General features: G+C 45.0%; 1 protein-coding gene across 5 annotated transcripts in view; it reads right to left on the bottom strand.

Annotated features, from left to right (window-relative positions):
- Positions 1-23,848, bottom strand: part of Myh11 (myosin heavy chain 11) — an 88,206-nt gene that overhangs the window by 24,092 nt on the left and 40,266 nt on the right. For 4 of the 5 annotated variants that reach the window (XM_032912445.1, XM_032912443.1, XM_032912444.1 and 1 more), the window contains 15 exons: positions 22,053-22,196; positions 19,053-19,148; positions 17,045-17,163; positions 16,239-16,391; positions 15,309-15,482; positions 13,398-13,571; positions 11,296-11,410; positions 8,152-8,345; positions 5,680-5,801; positions 5,519-5,588; positions 5,199-5,359; positions 3,292-3,400; positions 1,512-1,643; positions 1,217-1,423; positions 177-314 (listed from right to left, as the gene is read on the bottom strand). In XM_032912445.1, coding sequence (XP_032768336.1) covers positions 177-314; positions 1,217-1,423; positions 1,512-1,643; positions 3,292-3,400; positions 5,199-5,359; positions 5,519-5,588; positions 5,680-5,801; positions 8,152-8,345; positions 11,296-11,410; positions 13,398-13,571; positions 15,309-15,482; positions 16,239-16,391; positions 17,045-17,163; positions 19,053-19,148; positions 22,053-22,196 — 2,108 coding nt within the window. Of the gene's footprint in view, positions 1-176; positions 315-1,216; positions 1,424-1,511; positions 1,644-3,291; positions 3,401-5,198; positions 5,360-5,518; positions 5,589-5,679; positions 5,802-8,151; positions 8,346-11,295; positions 11,411-13,397; positions 13,572-15,308; positions 15,483-16,238; positions 16,392-17,044; positions 17,164-19,052; positions 19,149-22,052; positions 22,197-22,989; positions 23,054-23,848 lie in introns of those variants that run through there. The other variant, XM_032912447.1, reaches the window with a different exon arrangement.

Genomic DNA, 23,848 nt, shown 5'->3' with positions numbered 1-23,848 from the left:
AGTGTCCTCATCCACAATGACCCAGCCCACAGAAGGCCTAGCTGATGCCCAGCTAAACTAATGGAATGCAGCTGGCTTGAAATTACTAACTGAAGTATCCCCACTTTTCCTAGGGTGCTTCTACTGTTAGTGCTTGGCATTCCATGTCCCAGGCAAGTCTGACACATCTAACTCACTTTGGAAAGCTTATTGTTCTGGTCATCCATAACCAAGATGTCATCCTCCAGTTTCTTGATCTTGGCCTCGGCTGTGACCTTCTCTAGCTGTAGTTTCTGTCTGGCAGCTTCTTCCTCCTCCAGTTGCTCCTCCAGGTCCTTTATTGGGGGATAGACAGGGATCACAGCTTTGCTGGGATGAAGTCACTAGTGGAGATCTGGGGCTAGCCGGTGTGTAGGCTAGGATGAGCACACCCCCCGCTCTTTATTGTCTCCTTAAGAAAGGAGGAGATGGCAGCCCATGGAGGCTCCTTTGCCTTGCTCTGTATCAGTGTCCTGAGTTTACCAGGGAATGAGTACCATACTCCAGATGTTCTTTGACGCTGATTTTTTCCAGAGGCAGGGAATTAGTCCCCTTGAGTGTATGGGGGTTAAGAATTTTCAACACAATTAGAAGGAAGTAATAGACTGTAACCTCAGAGGCCTGGGCTCTGAAAGGCATCATGGCTTCCCCCTTCTTCCTTCTGGGGGCAGTCCACAGCCATGATGAGAGGAAGCCCAAGCAGACATATTAAGTGGCTAAGGAACTGGTACCTCCTGCTAACTAACAGTCATGTGAATAAGGCATAAAAGATCTCCTACCCTGATTGAGCCTTCAAATAACTGGCCCTGGCTGGAATCTTGATTGCCAACCTTATAAGCGGCCATGGCCAGAACCACTCAACTAAGCCCCTCCCTAGTTGCTGAATACTAAGATAAATGCGGATTATTTGAAGCTGCTATATTCAAGTTGTTTTGTTACAGTGTAATAGCTGACACAACTATCCTTTACACCAAATTGCTAACAGGAAGGGAGTCAGCATACAGAAGACAAGACAGTAAACAGAGCAGATTCTGGAGACGTATATTTAGTTCTTAGTTCTATGGTATGGGACAGATTGCTCTCTAAGGCTTAGTTCCTTCATCTCCCAGCATCATGGCCATGTTTTTTATCATCAGATGCCTTCCCTGAGGATCTAGTGAGTCTATTCCTGCTACAAGCTGCCCCTGCAGTGTCTTACCAGCATCTGCTGAGCCATCTTCTTCCTCTCAGCCTGCAGTTGTTGGCTCCGGTCCTCTTCTTCCTCCAAGCGGGCCTCCATCTCATGTAGGATCTCCTCCAGCTCCTGCTTCTTCGCTGCCAGGCGGACCCGCATCTCTTCAGCCTCAGCATACAACTCTGTCTCTGCCTGCAACTGCTCCTGCAGCAGAGTCTTCTCCTCAGCCAGCTGCATGCAGGGTGAGGATGCAGGGTTAGGACGTGGGCTGAGCCCTTGGCTGTGCTGCTCCCATAGCTCACTGCACACCTTTCTGTACCTGAGTGTGTTTTTGCTCCAGCTCCTTCAGCTCAGACTCTGCCTTCTGCTGCCGCTCCTTGATCTTCTGCATCTCCTCTTCCTTGGCCTGCATCTCCTCCTCCTGCCGCGTCACCTGGAGCAGTGGCTTTACCTGCATGCACGTATACAGCCATGTTAGTGTTCTGGCGAAAAGAAGCCATTGCCATCAAATTTTATCACAGAAGATTTTACCAACACCCATCTAGATGACACTGGGCAATGTCAGGGATAGAATCAGATGTCAAAACTAGAATGGAAGATTCTACTGGCATCAGTGGGTAGAGGAGGCCAGAGATACAGCTTATAGTCTAGGACAATTTCTGGGAATATCGTCTACAAGTCAGAATCGCTAAGACCAAACTATTAGCAGGGCAAATGTGAGGGATCTTACATTGTTGGGTTTTTTTTCTCCCTTTCTTTTTTTTGTTTCTTTTTTTCTTTTTCTTTTTCTTTGTTTCTTATATTTGCAGAGCTGGGGATTGAACTCAGGGCTGTGTGTTTTACCACTGAGTTACACCCTGAATCCACAGGCCTCTCATTAGACCAGTTTATTAGAACAAAATGAAAAAATAAAGAAGTAAGGGAGTCGGAGGTGGTTCATCCTTCATTGCTGTTTCACAGTTATGTCCACTGTCAGAATAGTGCATATCATGTAGTCGTCACTCTCCTGTTTAAAATAGTGTTGAAGGTTGGCTATGGCGGTACCTGCTTCTAATACCAGCACTTGGGGGACAGAAGCAGGAGGATCTCTGTGGATTCAAGGTCAGCCTGATATACATAGAGAGTTCTAGGCAAGCCAGAGCTACATAGAAATTGGTTCAAAAAAGAGAACAAAAAGGCAAGTATTGAATTGAATGCCTAGTTTTCTGTTTCATTATTTAAAAATCATAAGTCTCTTAGCTTGTGCTTTACAAGTTTGGTTCCCCACCACTATCCCCATAAGCAATTGAACCAATGAGTCTGTGAAGAAAATGTGGCCACTGTCACAGTGGCTGTGCAGGATGCCCTGGAATCCTGCTTTTCCTTACAGAAGATGGTTTTCACAGGGTAGTTCCTGGGAATGTGAGTTCGTGGGAACATTTTCAGAGAGTAGCTTCTCCTCAAGCTTCTTCCCCAGCTTGACTGGCACCCAGAGCCTCTGCCAAAGGACTCTGTGGTTGCCTGCCTTTGCACACTTAGAGGGCTTGCCATTATCTGTTTCTGTGACCATTCATTATCGTCTGCTTCTCTAGTTGGCTGGCATACAGCAGATACTCAATAAATACTTTCTCAGGGAAAGAACTCACGCACTCAAGGGCATATAAGGGAGATGTGTACTTTTACAGCCAGTGATGGACCAGTGGTACCCAGAGGCTCTGCAAGCTGCAAGGAATAAAATGAACTCAAACAAGTGTGGGCTTCCTACTTAATCATTCTGAGCAAAAACACCAACTGTAAAAGGCACCATGCCACTGGAGTCCATTTAAATCTTGAGACAGTGGAAATTCAGAAGGGAGTGGGGGCAGAAATGTAGTTGTCAGGGGCCACAGAGAGAAGTGCACTAAGATGGATTCTTGAGGTGACAGAAGTACTTTGATCTGCCTTAAGTCATAACTGTAACCCACCCAAAAGGGTAGACATTCAAAGGTCTGCATGTGAGGTCTGACTTCAGGTCTCAGATCTAGACACTTTGGAGCACCTCCTTTCCCACATCTAGATCCAAGTAGGGCTTGGGGTTGGGGAAGTGGAGGAGGTCTAGAAGGCATAAGGCCGACACTCACTTTAGTGAAGAGCCTCCACCATTGCCAGTTGCGGAGCTTAAGGTAGGCAGCGCAGTTCCTCTGGATCACCTTCATGGCTGTTAACTGTTGCTGCCTCTTGGTGAAGGCTCTGGGAAAGTGAGGCAGGGAGTCATGAGGAGCTTCCCTCAATGGCTTGTGCTGTCAGTCCCTGCATAGGACACCTCCCATTCGTTCCACACAGATCTTTTGAGTAGGAGTATCAGCATGTTCTTGGGAAACCAAGCCACTTAAAGATGCCTCCCAGAGCCTTTCTCAGTAGGCAAGTGAAGCTTGCAAATACTCAGAATCAAAGATAGAAATGATATCTACGGAAAAGTTGTATGCTATGTTTCTACAGGGATCCTTCCTACCTCTAGTAGTGCTAGTTGAGTTCTGACAGACTTATTTACTCCTTGGTAGTATTTCAAAAATCTCAGACCTCAACACAAACCAGCACTGTATTTCTTAAGGGCTCCTAAGTTTGAAAATTATAGAATAAGCTGGTGGTGGTGGTACAGACTTTAGTCCCAACACTCAGGAGGCAGAGACAGAGGTAGAGGCAGAGGCAGAGGCAGAGGCAGAGGCAGAGGCAGAGGCAGAGGCAGAGGCAGAGGCAGAGGCAGAGGCAGAGGCAGAGGCAGAGGTTGAGGCAGGCTGATCTCTGTGGGTTCTAGGCCAGCCTTGTCTACAGAGTGAGTTCCAGGACAGCCAAGGCTACACAGAGAAACCCTGTCTAGAAAAACAAACAACAGAAACAACAAAAAAGGAAGGAAGAAAAGAAGGAAGAGAGAAAAGAGAAAAAAGAAAAAGAAAGAACTACAGAACGATGATGTAATCCTATTACGCCACAGTAGCTGATATACTGGCTATGGGTACATTTAAGAAAACCCATTATTATTAAGACAGCTAATTATTTTGAGAATTTTAATGATGACAACAGGGAACTTAATTATAACATTTAACAAATTAGGTCTGCTGTTGTACTAAGGGTGCCCCTATATCTGGCCTTAACCATATTGAGTCTCTCTGATAATCAGCTTGACCCAATCAGGACTCTTTAGATGTGGGGTGGGCTGCTCTTGATGCTAGCACACACTCCAGGTGCTAGCACCCTGAAGGATCTCTCTGGGGTGTCTTTCTTTGAGGAACCTGAATTCACACCAATCAGAACAGACAGAGCATTGAGTCTTCTGATGTCCTACTGTAGTAATCCTAGTTGGACATGGGGCTAGAGATACAGCCACAGAATCTTTCCTCTGAAACTCTAAGACTTCTGAAATGAAAACCAGCCACATTTCCTGTACATTATTTCATTGACTCCCCTTTAACAATTTCTTGAGGTAGAAATGACTGCTCTCAGGAAAAATCTGAACATATTAGATGAGAAACTGAGAATAAGAGCCCAGGTCCACCTTCTCCTACTACGGGATGAGTTACCTCTCCAGCTTTAATATGAGGGGATGTGCCTAGTCTTATTGCAACTCAACATGCCATGTTTGGTGGATATGCCTGGGAGACCTGCCATTTTCTAAAGGGAAATGGAAGAAGAGTGAATGGAAGGAGGGCAGGTGGTGGGGAGGGACTGGGAAGAAAGGAGGAAGAGAAAAGTGCAGTGGAGATGCAATGTATGAAAGAATAAACAGAAGCCCGTATCTGAAACTCTCAAGCCCATTGGCTGTTATTCTGTCCCTCTTACATCTCTAACCAGTATGTGCATTTCAGTCGGGTGCTTCCTTTTCCTCTCAGGCAGAAGCTGCTAATTAAGGACACATCTTAAGAGAGATGGCTTCTTGGAATCAGGGAGTCTCAGTACAGGGCTGGAAATCTCCTTCTCTGGACTTATGTTTCTACTATGAATTTGCAGTAAGTTTTACGATATAGGATATGATATAGTAAACTGTATTTACTTTCTGGCCAGGTAGCCACGACACATTGCCTGGAAAGCCATGATGACATCAGTAATCTTCAGGTCTCGTTCCTCCTCTAGGTGGGCCAGGACTCCCGTACGAAAGAAGATTTTGCTCTGCCCAATCCTGTACAGATTGGGGTCAAGTTCAAGGGCTTTGATCTGAGGAGAGAGGAAAAATAGTTGCCATTTTCAACTGGGCCATTTACTCAGTGGTGACATGTATTTAAGAACCATCTCACCCAGATCAGCAACTGACAATATGATCTACAGCAGGAAGGTCACAGTTGGATCTCTGGGAGGGTTCAGGCTTAAGCTCACCATGAGAATGCAGGCTTGCTTTCCGTCCATGAAACCTTTGGGGATGGCGTTCGCTGCCAGGATCTCGTAGCTTAAAACACAGGGCAGAAGTCACCCAACATATCTCCATCATTTGTGCTCTTTCCAAGGCTAGCTCCACTGTCCCACCCCAGCAGGCTCACCGTTGCCGGAACTCTTGGAAGACAATCCTGTTGGGGAAGCCCTGACGGCAGATGCGGATGCCTTCCAACACACCATTGCACCGCAGCTGCTCCAGAACTAGAAATGCATCCAGCTTGCCAGACTGTGGGAAGAGGCCAGTGATCAATGGAGCAGCCCTGCCAGAAAGCATACCTGGCAGTCTGTAGGGTCTTAACAGGGTTTAGCTGAGGGACAGTGTGCATTATTACCGGTGTGGGTTTTCACAATTTGGCACTATTTTTCTTATAATCTCCATTGTGTTTGGTGGTGCCAATATCCTTGGCTAAAAGCTGAAGCTGTTATTCCCTCACTACCCTCTCCCTTACTTCTGGGCCATCACCACCCTTAGCTCTTGCCTCCCATGTCTTCCCCAGTAAGTTTCTTTAAAAAAAAAATAAAATAAAACAAAAATATAAACAAAAACAGATGTGGTGTACATATGTATACATTCATGTTTTTGCATGTCTACAAGAGCACACATGTTCAAACGTGTATGTGTACATGATGTGTGTGATGCATGTACATATGTAAAATGTGCTTGTGGATGTGATGTGGATGTGCATTGTGTGATGTCTGTATGTTCATGTGTTTTTGTACACATTTGGATGCACAAAATTGGTATCAGACATAATTCTCAATCACTCTTCTAGCTTATTCATTAACTCATTCATTCACTCACTCAAATTCAAAGGTCTCCAGTACCATTAGTTTCTTAGCTGGAATTCTGGGGATTCCCTGTCTCTGTCTTTTGAGATTAAAGTTACAAGTGGGCTACCATACCCACCTAGTATTTATGTGGGCTTCCGGGGTTCCAAGTCCCACTTGTGTGGCAAGAACTTTAAATGATTAAGGCATCTCCCCAGCCTACTTTTTTAGGCCATTGTCTGTCTCCTCTGCCCAGACAAGTGCACCTTCTAACTTGATCATTTCCCCTCAGCCCTGACTGCCTCCTCTAACTCATTTGGTCTAAAAGATAATTTTGCTCATGACCTACTGCTTAAACTCCTTCAAGTAGTTTCCTACAGACAGGATGCCAATCTCCAACTATCATAAAAGGAACTCCATAAGCTATTATAGTCCCATCCCTATTTAATACCTTTTTGTATTCATATGAAACAAAGTATCTGAGAGGATACCTCCATCCATCAAGTGCCTGCCTTGTAAGCATGAGACCCAGAAGAGTTCAATTCATGCAGCCCATGTAAGAAGCTGGGCATAGCCTGGGCCTATAATTCTAGAGCTGTAAGAAGGGAGGCAGAGACAGGGGAATTGCAGAAGCTCATAGACCAGCTCAACAGCTCTGCATGGTAAAGCTCCAGGCCAGTAAGAAAGCTGGCCCACACAGAGTGGAAGGCACCTCAGGAGTGATACCAGGGCTTGTGTTCCAACCTCTATAGTACACTGTGTATGTATACCCCACATCCACACATACATGTACACACACAAACACAAACAAAAGCAATACAAAATTACCTAGCTATAGTTTTCTTGCCTAGACTTAATTTCTCACCTCTATGCATTTTCTTATCGAGATCTTGGCTTAAAACTCATACCCCACTATGCAGTTCACCAGGTTGATGATACCCATGCCTTTTTAAATGACATTTATTTATTTATGTTGTATATGGGGTAAGTATGGGCACAGCTATGCCACAGTACATATGTGAAGGTCAGAGGACATCCTGCTGCAGCCAGTTTTTCCTTCTATTATGTGGGTCTCAGGGATGGAATTCAGGTTTAGCCTTGGCAGCAAGAGCCTTTACCCATTGAGCTATCTCCCCAGACCATCTACCCATTCTTAAAGTTCTTGAGGCAGAGATAGCTAGCCCAGATTTTTTGCTATTTTCCAAATTTACCATCGTGTTTCTAGCCTATGTGTCAAGGTCCCTGTGATCTCTCGTAACCTCAGCATCAATGACATTTTGGGCCCACTAATTCTCTGTTGTGGGAACATACTGAGCTGTCCCTCAACCTTCCTGGTCTCTCTCTACTAGATGTTGTAGCAATCCTCTTCCCATTGTGACAAGCAAATGTGTTTCCAGTGATTTCTTCAACACTGTGTGGCAGCTTGGCATGCATTTCCTGGAAGAATGGAAGGATTGGTGGCCTCACACCTCATGCTTCTAACTGGCTGAACATTCTCTGGAAAGATTCCCCTCATTCCTCCTCCCTCCCTCCTTTGACCTCTCCCTCCCTCTATCCCTTCTTTCCTTCCTTGCTGTCCTTTGCTTTCAGGCATGAGGAGTAGGCCCAAATCCAGATAACTTTCCAGGTGCAGGACTTCCTTGAGGACACTCAGGGCAGGAACCAAGGTCAGACCTCTCTTTCTGCCTGTCTACCTCATTGGTGTACCTTGCTGTCTCCCCGGTTCCTCTCCATAGATCCCCCCCCCCATGCCACACCATTCCAGCACTATCCCATAGGCAGGAGGCCCAGGTTAGGACATGCCTCACCCTCTTTTCATGGTTGGGGATGATGCAGCGCACAAAGTTAGGCGTGGTGTTGCGCAGTGTGGTCATCAGCTTCCCCAGCTGCTCTTTGTAGAGCTGGCCCACGGTGCGGAACATGCCCTTTTTGGTCTTGGAGGCACTGGGCAGTGAGCTCTCAGTCATCTTGGCCATCTGGTCCAACCCCACAATGCGGTCCACTGTGGGGTACATGAAGGGTGACATCAGCTTCTAGGATCTGCCACAAGCCAGAGGACTGAGCTGTGAAGATGGTGATCAAGGCGGGTATTTTGTATGGGTGATACTGTATGGGAAATGACAGATCCCATCTGGAGTACCATCCCCTATCTTTCCCTCTGGTGGTCAGTGTTTCTACTGCTAGCAGGGTCAGAGCTGGGAAAATAGCCTCTAAGTAGTATTGGGCATCCTTGAGGGCACCTGAGTGGCAGGATAAGCCAATGTCCTCTGTTCCTGTCACAGAAAACAAAGGAGTCAGTATCATTCTTGGTATTAAGTCACTGGTAGCCTGGCACCATGGTCTGAGTTCAGTTTCTCTCTCTCTCTCTCTCTCTCTCTCTCTCTCTCTCTCTCTCTCTCTCTCTCTCTCTCTCTTTCTCTCTCTCTCTCTCTCAGATTTATTTATTACATATAAGTGCATTGTAGCTATTTTTTTTTTTTTTTTTCAGAGCTGGGGGCTGAACCCAGGGCCTTGCGCTTGCTAGGCAAGCGCTCTACCACTGAGCCAAATCCCCAACCCTGCATTGTAGCTATTATCAGACACACCAGAAGAGGGCATCAGATCTCACTACAGATGGTTGTGAGTCACCATGTGGTTGCTGAGATTTGAACTCAGGATCTCTAGAAGAGTAGCCAGTGCTCTTAACCACCGAGCTATCTCTCCGCTCCAGTTTCCCTTTCTTAATGGGAGCGATAGCAGTATCTAACTGCTAAGTATGCAAAGTGGACACAAGGCAGAGAGCTCTCAGCTCCACAGTAGCCTTCAATTCTTCCTTTATCCCCGGAGATTTCCTGAGAACGGACTGTGTCTGGGGCCCAAGCACTTACCAAAGACCCTGGCCATTTCTCCCCAGAGGTTACTGATCTATAACAGGAGGCAGACAATGAAGTGTACTATATCAGGTGGTGAGCTCTGGTTAGAAAAATCAAGGATAAAGGGAGGAGGAGAAGAAAGGAGCAAAAAAGAAGAGAGAAAGAATGGGACAAGAGGAGAAGGAAGAGTGACAGGGTAAAGAGGAATGTCCGTCTGAGAAGGTGATCTCTGAGAAGATACAGAAAAGGGGGAGGTATGGTGGCCTACCATCTGTCCATGCAGACACAGTTATCCAATGAAAGGGCATTCTAGTTAGAAGATACAGCAAGTGCTCTGAGGAGGAACTGGGCACACTGGTAAGTGCTTGATAGACCAGGCATTAGTGGGTAATCTCAGCACAGGGGAGCTTCTGCTTTGGGCAGGTGGCCTGACACATAGCCATAGTTTTTCCATGCCTTCTCTAGGATGGAATGAGAATCTTCAAGAGTCCAGCAGGTGCTACCATCATGCCCAGTTGATACTGCACTAGCTGGGGACAGAGCCCCAGCTCTAGCCTCAGCCTGTGATTTAATACAGGGGCCCTGGTACAAGACTGAGAACCACTAGTAAGAGCAATTTCATGCAATTCCTAGGGCAAGTGAGATGTGATATTGACCCAGTTTACAAATAAGGACGTCTGGGTGGCGGGCTGTGAAAGGTATCCTGGTTCCTAGTTGAGATAAGGTTGAAGCCTGGTGACTCTGAAAGGGACAGTAGGCGTTTCCCTAAACTACCAGGAGGCCAAGCACATAGCTACAGCCCCCCAAGAGGCCACTGTAGAGAGGCTTGTGATCATCAGTTAGTAGAATCAGGACCATGCCCTCCTACGTGTAGATGAGGTGTTCCCAAGATCTCAGGCCAAGCCAATAGGAAGTACCTGCTGTCAGACCCTGACCCACCCCAAAAGTGTATATAAGAATCCTATCCAGAAGGATTAAAGGTATATGAGAACTACTCCGTAGTCTGAGAGCTCAGTCATGAGAACTATAACACTGCCACTTGGGAAAGAGATCTGCTCTCCTGAAATCACTGCTAGAAGCTCCCCTGCACCCCTCATTCGCTTGCCAGCCAGCCCCCTGCTTAGGGCAACTGAAGTGGCTGTGGCAGCAGCAGAGGTAGTGGAGGTGGTTGCCCTTCCCTGCTCAAGTTCTCTCCCTTTCGTCTGAACCCTCATATCTGGCTGGGCCAGAGATCTCCATGGAAAGACTTCAGTATGAAGGTCAAAAGACATCCAAGCTCAACAAAGTTAGTCAACATGTCCAAGGTCATACTGATACATGGCAGATACAAAAAGAGTCTGTGATGTGCATCCTTTTGATTTCAGAAGGGGACTGGACTGCTCTATCATGCCCAGTTACACCACTTCCTTAACTGTGAACCAGAACCTTCTCTATGAGTCCAGGAATGGGATGGGGAAACTTAGTGTCCCTTGTTTAAGAAGAGGCTATAAACTGAATTTTCCAGAAAAGGGGCAGATCTATTTCAAAGATTCTACAAGGCTGACAGATTAGTTAACAATGGAGATTTGGAATGCTGCAGATTCAGAGCCAAATCATCTTGGGCTATCTTTAGCTCCTAATGACCATTTATTGTCTGCATCCATGCCTGACCTAATATTAATCTGACTATCATATGAAACCTTTGTGGCTGTCTTAACAGACTACCAACTTCCATTGGCCCCAAAGCTAATGATATTATTAGGTCCCCACCAGAGACTTTAAGAGATTGCCTTGATTTATGACTTCCTTTTGTTCTAGGACATTAAAGTCTCATAAAACCGTTTTCACATTGAGACATGCCATTTGGGATATCCTGAACCTGACTTCTCCATCCACAGTCACTCCCACTCAGCTAAGGATAAGCTCATACTTTCTATAAAGAGAGAATTGTGTTTGTATGAACAAACCTGTTTTGATGGGATAGCATGGGCATGTGACAGCCTGGTCCTTTCCCTGTTCCCACTTGAGGCCTTCCACTCTGGGGCAGATATATAAGCAGGAAGTAGGTCTGAGGTGTTCAGCCTTCTGGCATAAAGCTGTGTCAGGGCAAGAGGTGCTTACCATCCTTCCACAGGTCGGCCACAAACTTGTCCGAGGAGGCATTGAGGAGTGAGGTCACATTATCATTTAGCGGGTCCATGTTCTTGGTCAGCCACGCACTTGCATTATAGTCCACCTGCCAAAAGCCACCCTGCCATTGAGGCTCCCTGAATCAGAACCCACTGCAAAGCCCAAATCCTCCCATATTGCTCTCACACCTGTAGATATCAGATGAGAAATGACATTTTTGAGGCTGCCACCAATATTAAGGAAGAAACCAGTAGATCAGAATCTTCAGGGGTCCTATAGAGATGCCATACTGGACATCTACCAAAGGTAAGTTAGTGCCAGAAAAACCTCTGCTTGTTCCACAGCCTCAGAGATGATCCACCTTCTGCCAGAGTCTCACACTTAGCCCCAGAAATGACCAAGGAAGCTAATGGTGACAAAAGCCATTCTAGATACCCCATGTCCCCCCTATTCTTAAATGGAGCACAGGGCTTCCCCCACTGTCTAATGAATATGATTCTTAGAGCTAAGGCTGTACTGCACTGTAGTTCATTATAGTACCAGGGATTGGCCCTGGGATATCAAGCAGGTCTATGCTCTAGTTTGTTTTCTGTTGCTATTGCTAAACACCTTCTAAGGAATGGAAGGCCCGTGTGGCTCAGGATTCCAAGCTGTGGCCCATCATCAAGAACAGTCAGGGCAGGGACTCAAAGCATCATATCCAGAGAAGGGCCCTGAAAAGCAAAGTGCCCATGCCACCTGCTCTGCTTCTAGCTTTCTTCTGTCATGTATGAGGTGGTACCACCCACATTCAGGGTAGTCTCTGCCCATTCATTAATAATCAACATAATTATTTCCATCCCAACATGCCCATGGACCAACCTGACCTAGGTAATTTCTCGGTTGAGACTCTCTTCCAGATGTTTCAAGATTTGAGACTAACTTTCATAGTAGGCAAGTGTTCTGCACTGAGCTATATTGGAGGTTTTGATACATGGATATATATGGAAATGGACACTGGAGGGTTTTGAAATTCCTGAATTGCTCAATGCCCATCTTTAATGACCATGACTATAACTCAGAGTGAACTGACAGCATGGATCTGGTGGGTTATGATGGAATGTGTGTTGTTATGGTGGTGGCAAAGCCTGATTTGTGAAAAGACTGGACAAAAAAAAAACATGTAGGAGCCTGGGAAAAGTAGGATATGGTTAAAAGAACATAAGCTCCATCAAGTATAGTGTAAAGTAGGAGACAAAAACTTTTTGGCAAAGAGACCAAAGTGTAAATATTTTCAGTTTGGTAGGCTATACAGTCTCTGTCTTGGTTGCTCAACTCTGCTCTTCTAACACCAAAGAAACCATAGATCTTAAGGAAATAAATTGGCCTGACTATGTTCCAATAGAGCTACATTGGTAGAAATAAGAAGAGGGCCAGATGTGGTCCTTGGCCTGCATTCTACCAACCCTTAGTTTGGATGAAGCACTGACTGTTACCATAATGCATTGCGGATACTAGAAGGATGAATAAAATACTTCTGCAAGCCACAACAAGCTGTGGCTTTTTTTTTATTTTAATTTTTTTTATTTTATAAGTGTGGATGTTTTGCCTGCATGTGTCTGTGTGCCATGGTTGTGCAGTGCCAGGAGAGGTGAGCTGTGGCATTTCTATGCTATTCAGGACATACTAATATCTAAGATGATGGTGGTGATGATGATGATGATGATGATGATGATGATGATGATGATCACAACAATGATGATGTCAGCATAGTTCCCCCCAGATGAAGCACAGTGGTAATGTCAGAGGCTCCTGTGAATCTGTAGAAGACTCATTAGTGCCCTTACTCCAGGGGCCTTGCCTTTGTTGGGTTTGCCATGAAGCAAGAAGTATTTGGAGTCTTCCCAGGGAAGAACAGTCTGGATAGCACAGCTGACTTATGTCAGAGATGGTCATTTCCACTCCTGACAGTCACTTAGACAAATCATACAGAGCCCCTGAGAACCACCTTGTCAAGTGTTTGGAGGGCACAGCCACTGTCAAAGTTCTCTTGCTGTGAACACCCTCCCAGGTACCTTTGAGACAGAGAACCACCCAAGTCCCCTGACCGATACCTTCCCAGCATAGTGGATGATGGAGAACTCTGTTTTGTCCTTTAGCTGCTTGGGCTTCTGAAATTTGGGGTGATTGCCCTGCTCTGAGCACAGCTTCTCCACAAAAGACTTGTCTGTAGCTTTGGGGAACCAGCATTCTTCATCCAGCAGGGCCAGCACACCAGGAGGGTTGTTCTGGGCATATAGGAAGGCAGAGTCACCACCAGGCAGGAGGACCCCAGGCTCATCAGGAAGGGTCAACCATACATATTCCACACATATTGTCAGGTGTGGTGGCACAGGACTGAAGCCTTGACATGTGAGAGGTAGAAGCAAGGAGAATCAGTTCAATGCTAATTCAGCTACAAACAAGTTCAAGACCAGGCTGAGTTACATTGGAGGTTACTCACAGGAGTCCTGCTGGCACTGCTACTGCATTTTGCTTATATCTAAGGTAAATCCATACCCTCTTTCTTCCACATCAAATCTATTAAACCATTACACTCCTGTCAATAGACAGCTTGAGGGATTGAAAGCAAGAACCAAAAGGACACAGTGCTTGCTGATACCCATACTGGGAAATACACAAAGATTGCAAAGATTGCATTCTTCTCTCCCAGCTCGAGGGAAAAATGGAACTCAGGGCCTAGAGCCAGCTAGGCAAGCCCTCTACCGCGGATCCTGTTTTATTGGGTTTATTTTGTATCTCAGGTTCCCATATACACTTTGAGACACTATATCCCAGACTGCCAGAACTCACTATCCAGTTAACACTAGTCTCAAACCTGCAGCAATCCTCCTGTCTCAGCCTACCGAGTGCTGGGATTATAGGTGTGAACCACCATACCCAGTTAAGATTATACAAGAATTTCAAATGAATCTATCACTTTGCTTCCTTATAAATTTACCCAGGATCCATTTCAGCAAAGCCTTTCTGTGTTTGAGAGGATCTAAATTTAGGTGAGCTATGTATCATTCACCCTGGGGAAACTATCTCCATTTTGAGGACTCCACCACATAGAACCATTTTTTTTTGATTGTCTTCCATAGTGTCTTGCCAGGAGTGTCATTTGGTTTCGCCACCAGCCCTTCCAGGGGGTGAGGGTCCATGCCCATCTTGTTCATAGTTACAGCCCCAACCCTAGAAGAGAAGGCCCAGCACATGGTGACTATTAGTCTACTGTGGCTCTAGAAGTTTGGGATATATCAGTGGACAAAGCATAGACTCTTTGGGAATGAATAAATAGAGGAGAGGAAGAGAAAGAAAGGGGAAATTACATCATGGTGATGTACACCCTAATCCTAGCACAGAAAGGCCAAGGCAGAAGGATTGTCATAGTCATATGTCAACCAGGTGAGGCAGTATATACCTGCAATCCTAGCACTTGGGAGTTGGAGGCAGGAAGATCAAAGTCATCCTCAACTACATAGTAAGTTTGAGGCCAACCTGGTCTACAATAGACTCTATCTCAAAAAAATTTATATAGACTAATAAAACTATCTTTAAACTTTAAATGAAAGAGCATTTGCCTAGTGTAGGCAAGGTCCTGGGTTGAAAGCCTAGAATTGTTAAAATAATTATTTCACTCAGGAACAGTATGACTAACTTGTGGGGCTAAGGCAGGAGGACTCTTAAGTTAGAGGCTAGCCTCTGTCTATATACTGAGTTCCAGGTGAGTTAGCTCAAAAAGGGAGAAGGGTGGTGTAAAAATAAAACAAAACAAACAAAGATGAAAACAAAACAAAGAAAAAACAAAACAAAGAAAAAAATGTTGATTGTAACTTGGATTAACAGAAAGCATGGCCTACTTCCCAAGGAGTTCATTTACAGCCTTACAAGACTTGCCCAGAAACACTGTCCACATGGAAAGCGTTTTCTGTCTAGGTGTGTACAAATGGGCCATGCATGCACAGTGCCAGCCAGCCCCTCACCGGCCGCTCAATCAGCTCAATACAAGGCTGTAGGTCCAGGCCAAAGTCGATGAAGTTCCACTCGATGCCCTCTCGTTGGTACTCTTCCTGCTCCAGGATGAACATGGTGTGATTGAACAGCTGTTGCAACTTCTCATTGGTGTAGTTGATGCACAGCTGCTCGAAGGAGTTTACCTGTGCATGTGCATAGAAAGGGAAAGCAGCTGAGCTGGTTGAGCTCATAAGGCAGGGAGCTCAGCTGCAAGAAGCCTCGACTAAGATAGTATAAAGTCCAGTATGGCTGGGAAAAGTGACCCATTCCCATACCACAGGGTACTCACCTTTTTCACCTTCACATGGTCTATGAACCATGTAAGGCATGTTCTCATCATTCCATAGATAGGGTAACTTAGGCTCAAAAACCAGGGAGATCCCTACAGAGGACCTCTTTGATACATCGCTCAGACTCTTGCTCTGAGAAATTCCCTCCAACTCATGGGAGTGGGACCCAGACACTCTGTGTACACTACATGAAATACAGTAAAGAACCTGAGCACGGTGCTTAGCTTGGAGGTAGCCCATTGGCTTAGCCCAAGTGAGCAGGAACCAATGTGACTTCTACTTCAAGATTTGGATTGAAGCTCTTGGAACTGGATGTTCCTTTTTGTAAGATTACTAAATGGAAATGTGGAGCCCTGGCCTTTCAACCCCATAAAGTGAGAGGTGTTGGAGATGGAACCAGTGAGGTGGAAAACAGAGCAATCCTGCCTACTGCATCCAATTTTGCTGACCAGTCAACTTACACAATCCAAATAGTGGATTTATGTCTCTTACACATGCAAGTGTAGCCTTAACCAAAAGCTTCCTAGCTATAGTGTTTATTTGTGTGCCTTTCTACAAAGTAGCAGTATCTCAAAGCCCTATCCCAGATGACCAAGACCACAGATATACCTCAAAGATTTCAAACCCAGCAATATCCAGAATGCCCAGGAAGGAGGCCCCCTGACGATGGGTCTTATCCAAGGCTTTGTTCACACGGCTGAGAATCCATCGGAAAAGGCGCTCATAGGTGGCCTTGGCTAAGGCCTCAATGGCAAAGTCAGCCTGCAGGGGCAATGAAGGAAACATGGGTATTGGCAGCAGGAAAGTGGCAGGAAGAGTGGTCAGATTTAAGGAGTGACTAGACAGATAATTAAATGCCACCCAAGAGAACCCTGTGGAGCTTGTTCCATTCAAGGATCAATTAGAGGCTGTTAGCCCTGCCTCTTGAAAATATACAGTCATTTATTTCCACAGGTCAGGTTCTCTAAGGTCAGTGATGTGTGAGGACTCTGCTTTTGGTTAGCAGTGTCCTAAAAAGTTAGCATAGGACTGCAGATATTTTAGTATTGGATAGATGGAAGATATACAGGTGAATGGGTAGATGGATGAGTAGAGGGATATGTGGCTGGGTAGAGGAATGGTAGATGGATGGCTAATAGATGAGTAGGTTGGTAGAGGGGTAGCTAATTGGTAAATAGATGTCTGGGTGGATGACGGATGGTAGATAGTGAATGGATAGTTGTTAGTCAGATTATTGTTTGGATGGACAGGTAGATGAAGAGTGATTGGGTAGATGGTGAATGGGTGAGTTGGTAGCTAGGTGGGTGGATAGATGGACATGTGGGCAGATGGATGACTGGGTAGATGTAGTGTATTATAGGTTGGATGATAAATGGATAGAAGGCTTAAAGCATTAACAGCCACAGCATCATTACCTGTTCTTTGGTCTGAGCTTTCTGCACCACATCCCGTCCAACTTTTATACGTGGGGTCAGGATGGCTCTGGTGAAATCTGTCACATTAATCCCCACAAGGTGGCAAACTTTCTGAGCAGCTGCATAAGTGTGAGAAAAGAAGTGTTTTAGCTATGCCACCAAAGAGAACAGGTGCCCCTGTGACCAAGTGATGTCATCTCTACTGTTCAATTTCCTTTGAAAACAAAGAAATGTTCATGCACCTGTGTGGTGGTGCACACCTGTCATGCCCACCCTTGGGAGATGGAGGCAGGAACATCATAAGTACAAGGTCACCTCTGCCCACACAGTGAGTTTGAGCCTTGCATGGGCTATGTGAGATCCTGCCTCAAAAAACAACAGGGAAAGAAACAGAAACAACTTTGAACAAAAGAAGAACATGGGAAACAAAAATTATTCATATGTCTATTCTAGTCATAAACATGTGGTTCATTATATTACTGTACATATTTCTGCATTTAAAAACTTATTTTCAAAAACACACAGAACCACAGCCCCAGCTGCTTTCTACACACAAAGATTTGTCTATCACACAGGGAAATGGGGGTGCAGATAATACTAAAGTTTAGGGTTCCTCCATTGCTTCACAAGCTATCCGTTAATGTATTTGAGTTCTTGTGGCAAATTGGATCCTATTCACTTACCACATTTGGGGGTGGTGGGTTATTACACAATATATGTCCAATAGGGTAGTCTCTGTGACGCTGTAAAGCGATATAATATATGGTCTGTGGTGACTCCAAAAGTAGAAACCTGATATTTAGCTACTTCTAAGAATAATGAGAGCCAGGCGATTCTCTCAGAAACAGAAATTTTGAGTATTTTCAAGAAAGATGCTAGAATCAGTGGTGGAAAATCCAGAGAGGAACCAGGGTTCTGACTTCAACAAGAATTTCAGAGAAATAACACTTTATAGTAGGATCTCTTCTTAAAGGTTTTAGTTTTATTTGTGCATATGTGTGTGTGTAGGCACATGTGCATGTGGGTACTAAAAAGAGTGGTGGATATCTGGAGAGATGAAGTTAACAGGAAGGTGTGAAATTCCTGACTGATGTGCTGAGAATCACACTTGGGTCCTTTAGAAAAGAAATAAGTGCTCTAACCTCTGAGCCGCCTGTCCTGCCCCATGGGAACATTCTTGTGGTGGCTTGTTATGAGATCTGGATTCAGTTGGACCACCTGTGCTTTATCTGAGTCCTTCATTTGCAAGGAGCTTGAGTCCTGACTGCTTACAAGACTGTACCATAAGAAGAGCAGAGCTGGCTTTCTTTCTGTTGTGTCTTAAGGCCTGGCAGAGTGCAACTACTCTTAGAAATGCTTACTCAATACACAAACCATTGGAGGGTTCAGAAGAGGTGACCCAGGAAGGCCCATTGGGCTGGAAACACTGAGCTTCTGACTTTGTGCTATAGGATCTGCAGCCATGAAACATTCGAAGGAAGAGGCAGAGATAGAAGAAAGCCCCCATAGTCATGGGGCATTGGCCCAAGATCTGAGTGAATGTCTGGAACTGAGATGGTGCCAGCTCTGTGCATGCTGATGCGTCCCTTTATAGAGACCTCTGATAAAGTTTAGGTAGCATAAGGAGCTAACAAGAGCAATTAGGAATAAGTCAGGCAGCCATCATGAAGCATACCTGCCATCTTGGTACTTGGAGGCTGAGACTGGAGAACTGGGAGGTCCAGACCAGCCTGAACGATCCACTGAGGCCTTGTCTCCAAAAGAACTACTACTAATAAAGTAACAATTACAGTACAATAAATGACATTATAACAGTGTATTATAATAAAAGTCACACGAAGGTGGCTTTCCTCTGTCAAACTCTTTCCTTGTGTTGTCTTGTACTTTTAGATCACAACTGATTGGCATGTGTAGCCATAGATAAGGGGGATGTCTATATCATCAGTGCCTAAATGTGACCTGACTCCCTATTCCAAAAGCTATCACCAATGGGAAAAGTGACGAGTACCTGTGTTATCAGGCATGGATGCCTGGTCTGTGTTTCGCTCCTTCTTGAAGACAATGTTTCCAAGCTGAAGGACGGATGATACTACCTTCAAGATGGCTGAAGTAGGGAGAGAAGAGTGGATTAGTCGGTAACAGCCCAAAGCATTTTGAAAACCATCAATCTAACCATCACTGGACACCCAGACTCAACCAGTGTCATCCTTCTGTAGACCAAGTTCTGAGTTCTTGTGTCTGGACAAGATTGTCTGACTCCCTGACTTGCAGAAGATGCTTAGATGTGGGAGCTGAGTGTTGTCAGGAAGTTGCTGAAAAAAAACTTGGGATTTCTTTATGCAGCAAGGACTTGTAAAGCTCCAGCCATGAACCAAATGTAGCTCACTGACTGTTGTAGATGGGAGAATGAATGGATGGAGGATGGATGTATAGAGGATTCATAGAGTGGCAGAGGATGAATACCTCAGTGGAGATGGAAAGATGAATGAATGGATAGATTAAAGATAAATGGATAGAGTAAATGGGTAGACAGATGGAGACTGGTGGGTAAAAAGTGCCTGGGGGAGTGGCCAATAGACCTAATTGAACTGTGGAATCAGTCACCAAGAAGTTATCATGTCCCAGTAACAAAGCCTAGAAACTCCATCTTTCTTTGGTCCCCAGGCCAAAACATAGATTTTAGCTTCTTCACAGCAGATGGCCTCACACCACAAGGCCCAGACATAGTCAAGAGGAGGAAGATCCAGTTGCTAACTGCCAACCTACCTCTATCCCCCACTCCTCTTCACTGTGAAGCTGTTACAAACAGGGCACTGCTAAGGGTGTTCTCTTTTATACTAACACCAACAAAAGGAACCTTGTGAAGTAGGAAGTGCTGGCCTCTAGGTCCTCAAAAATACAAGTCTAAGCTAAGTATTTCCAAAATGCCTGCTGAGTGAGGATGAGCCATCTAAGTCCAGCTCAGCCTTGCTGAGTTCAGAAGAAATTTTTGGGCAGAAGGATGTTTAGTAGCACCCCCACAACTCACCAGTAGATGGCAGAAGTGCCCACCTCTAGAGCTGGAAATACTGGTTAAGGTTTATCTTTTGGACATTGATTGTTGGCACATTTTCCTACTTTCAGACAGATCCCACTGCTTAGCTCAAGCTAACTTTAGGACCAATCCTCCTGCCTCGCGCTGCCAGGTGCTGTTTATAGGCATGCACCACCATTTGTGTCCTATCTGCTCCATCATTGATTTAAGTCTTTCTTGGTATTTTCTTTTCATTTTTTTCTCCTTTTCTTTTTTTTCCTGAAACAGGCTTTTTCTGTATATCCCTGGCAATCTTGGAACTTTCTTTGTAGACCACACTAGCCACTCGGAGATCTGCCTGCCTTTGCATCCCAAGTGCTGAGATCAAAGACCTGCACCACTACCACCTGGCTTTATTCTGTTTTCGTTTGTTGGCATTGTTGTTGTTGTTGTTTTGGTTTTTTTTAAATCAGGTTTTCTCTGTGTAGCCTTGGCTGGCCTGGAACTCACATAGAGTCTTCTGGCTCTGTTATGGTTCTGGGATTAAAGGTGTGTAGCTCCATGTGTAGTTTGCTTGTTTCTTTTTGTCTCTGTGACATGTCTATACCACTGTCTGCTTAAGCTCACTATATAGCCCAGGCTGACTTCTAGCTCACAACCCTCCCAAGTGCTGAGATTACAGGCGTGTACCACTATGCCTGACCATTTAACCTTGCTTTCCACCAGGTTCCTGAAATAAATTATTCAAGAAGTTTAAAGACCCAAACTTCTATTCCTATAGGCAAGATCAGGGTCCCAAGTGAGCTCCAGCAGCAGTTTCCTATTTGTTCTTGGGTAGACCTTTTTGCTTCTCTGCCTCAGTTTCCTTGAGGATGACATTGGTAGAGAGCTTTCGTAGCATGCAGGGAGCCCTGGCTTGATTCCCTGCACCACATAAAGCAGATGGGATGGTTCATACCTGTTATCCCAGCACTCAGGAGGGAGAGGTAGCGAGATCAGGTGTTCAAGATCATCTTTGGCAACATAGTAAGTTCTGGGCTACCCTGGGCTACATGAGACACTGTCTCAAAAGGTTAAAGTCTTGCTTTGTTCTCTATTACTTTCTCTTTTCATCTCTTATGAGCACTTATACAGATGTCGTCATTTTAACAAAACACTATTTAAATGGCCCCACCACTCCTCATTTACAGGGGCAGATAACAACGTTTATTAATCACCATTTCACTTTATTCCTGTTTTTTCCTTTCATTCACTATTTGAATAAAACACATTGAGCATTTTGGCATCTTGGTATCTTAAAGAAAATGACAGCCTAATGGGGACTATGGTGTTGAACAATGGAGGACCAGACACCAGCTTTTAAGAGAAATTCTGAGTCCCTGGAGCCTAGAACCTGCAACAAGCTGAATTGATTGATTTGATTTTGGGCCATCCTCCATAGACTTCTCTCTCCAGCTCGTGGTCCCCAGTTAATGGTGCTCTCTTGAAAGCCTCTAAGTAGGGTCTGGCCTGTGGGAGTAGGCTGGTAGGGGCAGTTCCTTCCCACTCTGCTTTCTGCCTGCTGTGATTTAAGGAGCTCTGCTACATATCCCCACTGCCATGGTCTGTACAGTTCCGCCATGCCTTCCCTCCATGATGGAATAAGACCCTAGGGACCATAAGCCAAGATAAATTCTCCCCCTCTTACGTTGTTCCTGTCTGGTGTGTCACCAGGGTAACAGAAGTAACTAACACAGAGTGAATCACTTTTTCTGTTTAAGCCAATTTGCCAATTTGGGACAATTGCAATCAAAAGAGCTTTACTTTAGCCACTTGCCTAATAAATCACATGTGGAAGAATTCACTTTTCTTTTTCTTGGTTTTCTCTCCCTCTCTGCCTCCTTTCAGGAGGTAGGGAACCTAGAGAGTAGTCATGCATCCTGACAAGATGAGGGCCAGTAAGGAATTCCCCAGCATCACAAATCCAGGTTACTAGATATAAAGTATGAAACTCACCTAGCTGTTCCTCTTCACTGAAGCCCATGATGGACATGGCCTCTAGTGTCTCCTGGAACATCTCATCATCTTGTGCAGCTGGGATGGGCACAAAGCCATTGGATAAAAATGTGTAGCTGTTGAAGCTCTCCAAAAGTAGGTCATCTACAAGGAAGGAAGAAAGTGAGCTGAGCGTGGAGACCTGCTTCCACCTTCAGTCCAACACAGATCCTAGCAACAGCTGGGCCATTGTCATCTCTCTGCCTTTCTCAAGGTTTGGGCAGTTACAACTCTTCCCATATGTTATCATGCCATCCAGTGCTGGTCTCATGCAGTGGTGTTTGTTGTGTACTGTACCAGGGTACCAGGCAGCTAAAATCCAGCTTTGTCTGTACTATTTACTCAACCATCGCCCTTATCATGGGGTTGCTTCAGCTCAGTGAGGAATGTGTCTGGTCCAAGTTTCCCAAAACCTTTGACTCCAAAAACAAGGTTAAAGAATTAGATCTTTGGGGGTTGGGGATTTAGCTCAGCGGTAGAGCGCTTGCCTATCGAGCGCAAGGCCCTGGGTTTGGTCCCCAGCTCCGGAAAAAAAAAAAAGAAAAAAAAAATTGGATCTTTTCTTTTACTTATATACACACATACACACACATACACATGCATGCACATTCGTGCACACATACACACACGCACAAGCACACACACGTACACACAAGCACACATGCATACATACATATACATAAACACACACATATGCACACACATGCACGCATACATGCATGCACACATACACATACATATATATAAACACACACATATGCACACACATGCATGCACACATACATACACACACACACACACACACACGCGCGCGCGCGCACATAAGCACACATGCACACATAGTTTTTTGTGGTTTGAAATAGGTTCTTACTATGTAACCCATGTTGGTCCTGATTACCTTCTCAGTGCTGGAGTCATTGACATGTACCACCATGCCCATCAGACCTGCATGTTATGTTTAAACCTAAAATCACACATACACACACATTTTTCAAATTTATTTTAAAAATAAATTACTATCTAAGGCAATAGAGAGTAAACTAAGACAATAATAAATTAACGTATCCTAAACAGTATATTATGTTCTGCCTTGTGTATAACAAGATATTTCAGGACATCAAATTTAGGTCTGATATACTGAATTCCTATTCTGATACATACTTAGCTCTCACTTTTTATCTCACAAGCCTTTTATCAGAGGTTAACAAATCTGGCCCATTGGTTGCCTTTGTAAATAAAGTTTTATTAAAATGGGGCTGCCTCAATTTCCTTGTGAGCTCTCTTACTGTAATAGTGACCTTAATATTTCAGAGGCAGAGGCAAGGAGATTGCTATGAGTTTAAGACTACTCTGGGCTACTCAGTGAGATACCGGTTCAAAGCAAAACAAAACAAAAGAAATGCAATTGGCCCTAGACTCTGCCCTGGTCTGTGACCCAGCTGCCACTGGCCTATCGCCAGAGAGTATGTAGCAAAATGCAGCTGGGACTCCAAAGGGGAGAAGAGTAAACAGCTTCTGCAAGCTATCCCAGGGCCTCCCACTGTCAGTTGCTTATTTGCTGAAGTAGCACCTACCCAGCACCCTGTATCCTCTCACATCAAGTGTTCCAGAAGGCAGTTTCAAGAACAATGAGCTGAGGGGCGACAGCCCCTAGTGGCTGCGATGTGCAAAATACCTGGTAACAGCTGGGCTGATCATAGCCTTTCATAGCTTCCTTTCTTTTTTCTTCACTTTCTCTCCTATCTTCCTTTCCTTCT

The sequence above is a fragment of the Rattus rattus genome, chromosome 9 (genome assembly GCF_011064425.1).
Source record: "Rattus rattus isolate New Zealand chromosome 9, Rrattus_CSIRO_v1, whole genome shotgun sequence".
Lineage (NCBI taxonomy): Eukaryota > Metazoa > Chordata > Mammalia > Rodentia > Muridae > Rattus > Rattus rattus.
This window is presented reverse-complemented; position numbering and strand designations above follow the sequence as displayed.